Below are 2330 nucleotides of genomic sequence, written 5' to 3' on the forward strand. Positions count from 1 at the left end.
GCATGAAAAATTGCTGGACTGTAGGGAACTAGGCACCAAGAGGCAGCAGATGATGCTTGCAAGGTAGGCAGAGGCAAGCTCACAAAAGGTTTTGAATGCCTGGCTTGGACTTTATCTCCCTCACTGCAGAGCTACAGAAGGGTTTAAAAGTAGGGGAATGAGGCCGGGCACACCTGTAATCCTAGCACTCTGGGAGTCTGAGGTGGGAGAATCGCTTGAACTCAGGAGTTCGAGACCAGCCTGAGCAAAAGCAAGACCCTGTCTCTACCAAAAGTAGAAACAATTAGCTTCGCCTGGTGGCGCATGCCTGTAGTCCCAGCTACTCAGGAGGCTGAGGCAAGAGGATTGCTTGAGCCCAGGAGTTTGAGGTTGCTGTGAGATAATGAAGACGCCACCACACTCTACCCAGGGCAAGAGAGCGAGACTCTGCCTGTAATAAATGAATGAATGAATGAATGAATGTAAGTAAGTATAAGCATGTTTCAGATTTTGGATACAGGCTGCCTGACTGTTTTCTGGCAGCAGCAGTTAGCACAATATTTGAAATCAGTTGCTATAGGTTTTTATTTTTGTTGCTGTATAACAACAGCCACTGCACCCCACCCAAACTCTCGGTTTTGAACTGAGATTCCATCAGTTATTAGCTATGTAACCCTGGGATAAGTTGTTGTGCCTCCTTTGGCTCAGTTTCTTCATCTATAAATGGCATTAATAGCATTTATTAATATTTCATGAGATTGGCTGGGCACACCTATAATCTTAGCACTCTGGAAAGCCGAGGTGGGAGGATAGCTTGAGGTCAGGAGTCCCAGACCAGGCTGAGCAAGAGCAAGACCCCATCTTTACTAAAAATAGAAAAAATAAGACAGGTGTGGTGATGTGCACCTATAGTCCCAGGGACACAGGAAGCTGAGGAAGGAGGATCGCTTGAGCCCAGAAGTCTGAGGTTGCAGTGAGCTAGGCTGACATCACGGCACTCTAGCCTGGGGGACAGAGGAAGACTCCTGTCTCAAGAAAAAAAAAATTGCAAGAGGCTGTCATAAAGATTAAATGAATTAATGATGTAAAGCCCTGAGAATGACACCTGACATAAAAGCACTACGTATTAGGTGATGATGACAATATCACCATCATCCCTTTTCAAGAAGTTTGGATGTAAAGGAGAAGACTCACAGGGCAGTATCAAGAGAAGATGTGGAATTGAAGGAAGACTCCCCCTCCTGCCATAGAAAAGAGACCTAAGCATGATGAAATGTAGATGAGAAGTAGAAAAGCAGAAGAGAAGAGGTTAAAAGAAGGGAAGAAGGATTGAAACACTTCCATTTAAAGGACTACCTTTAGACACAAGAACATTTCATCCATAGTAACAGCAAAGGAGGCAAGGAGGGATAGGAATACAGTACAATTTCCAGGTTGGGAAAACACAGGAAGTTGAGTATTTACCTGACAGTTACTATTCTCATGACAAGGCAGAAGATAATGCCAAAGTCTTTGAGATCCTTAAGGAAACCAATAAGTAAAGGTAGATATGAATTTCGTAGTCCCCAAATAACACTTCACTTTTACTGTCACTTGCTATGTCCAGGAACTCTGCTAGGTGCTCTAATGCACTAGGCTCATTTAATCCCCATAACAACCCTGTGAGGTAGATGCTATTGTTGTTGTTAGTACCACCCTCACTGTTCACAGGAGAAAACAGAGGTTTAAAGAAGTTAAAGAACTCACTTGAAGTCATAAAACTAGAAAGTGTTGCAACTGGGATTAGAACCTAAGTCAATTACCTGAAAGCTTGAGCTACACTGTACTGCCATATGGTTGGTAATATCTTTACCTCTTTCTCTATTATCATTACTGTTTCTAATTCTTAGAGAAACGTACACAGTCCCCTAACCAGGGACTTCAGACTTCACACTAACTGCCTGGTTCCCGATAGTGCTTATATGAGCTGCAATGCAACTCATATTGATTTAGGAAGTCAATGAGGATAGGAGAGAAAGAAAATAAGTTCCAATAAACTGCAAGTTACTATCTTTCTTTTAGTTGGTATTAAGTGCAAAGTTATCACAATCTCTGAAATTTAAAAAGATTTGCTTCTATGAGTGGAACTAGGTGAAAGGGAACTATAACATAAACATCAAACATACCTTGATATCGTTGTCTATTCCACCAGAAATAATCTGATCACTTGTATCATTGAAGGTCACAGCTAACACCTGGTATGTGTTCTGAAATGTCTGAATGGCTGCTTTCTTCCGGATGTCCCAAAGCTGAAGCAGAGGAACAGGAGAATGTATTACTCTAAGAAGTAACTGCACAGTATACTCCTAAGT

At 42.1% G+C, this 2330-nt stretch overlaps 1 protein-coding gene across 1 annotated transcript in view; it reads right to left on the bottom strand.

Annotated features, from left to right (window-relative positions):
• Positions 1–2330, bottom strand: part of SNRNP40 (small nuclear ribonucleoprotein 40kDa (U5)) — a 45882-nt gene that overhangs the window by 30922 nt on the left and 12630 nt on the right. Inside the window, exon 5 of the mRNA XM_012642207.1 lies at positions 2145–2267. Coding sequence (XP_012497661.1) covers positions 2145–2267 — 123 coding nt within the window. The remainder of the gene's footprint in view (positions 1–2144; positions 2268–2330) is intronic.

Source organism: Propithecus coquereli, unplaced genomic scaffold (assembly GCF_000956105.1).
Source record: "Propithecus coquereli isolate 6110/MARCELLA unplaced genomic scaffold, Pcoq_1.0 Scaffold178, whole genome shotgun sequence".
Classification (NCBI taxonomy): domain Eukaryota; kingdom Metazoa; phylum Chordata; class Mammalia; order Primates; family Indriidae; genus Propithecus; species Propithecus coquereli.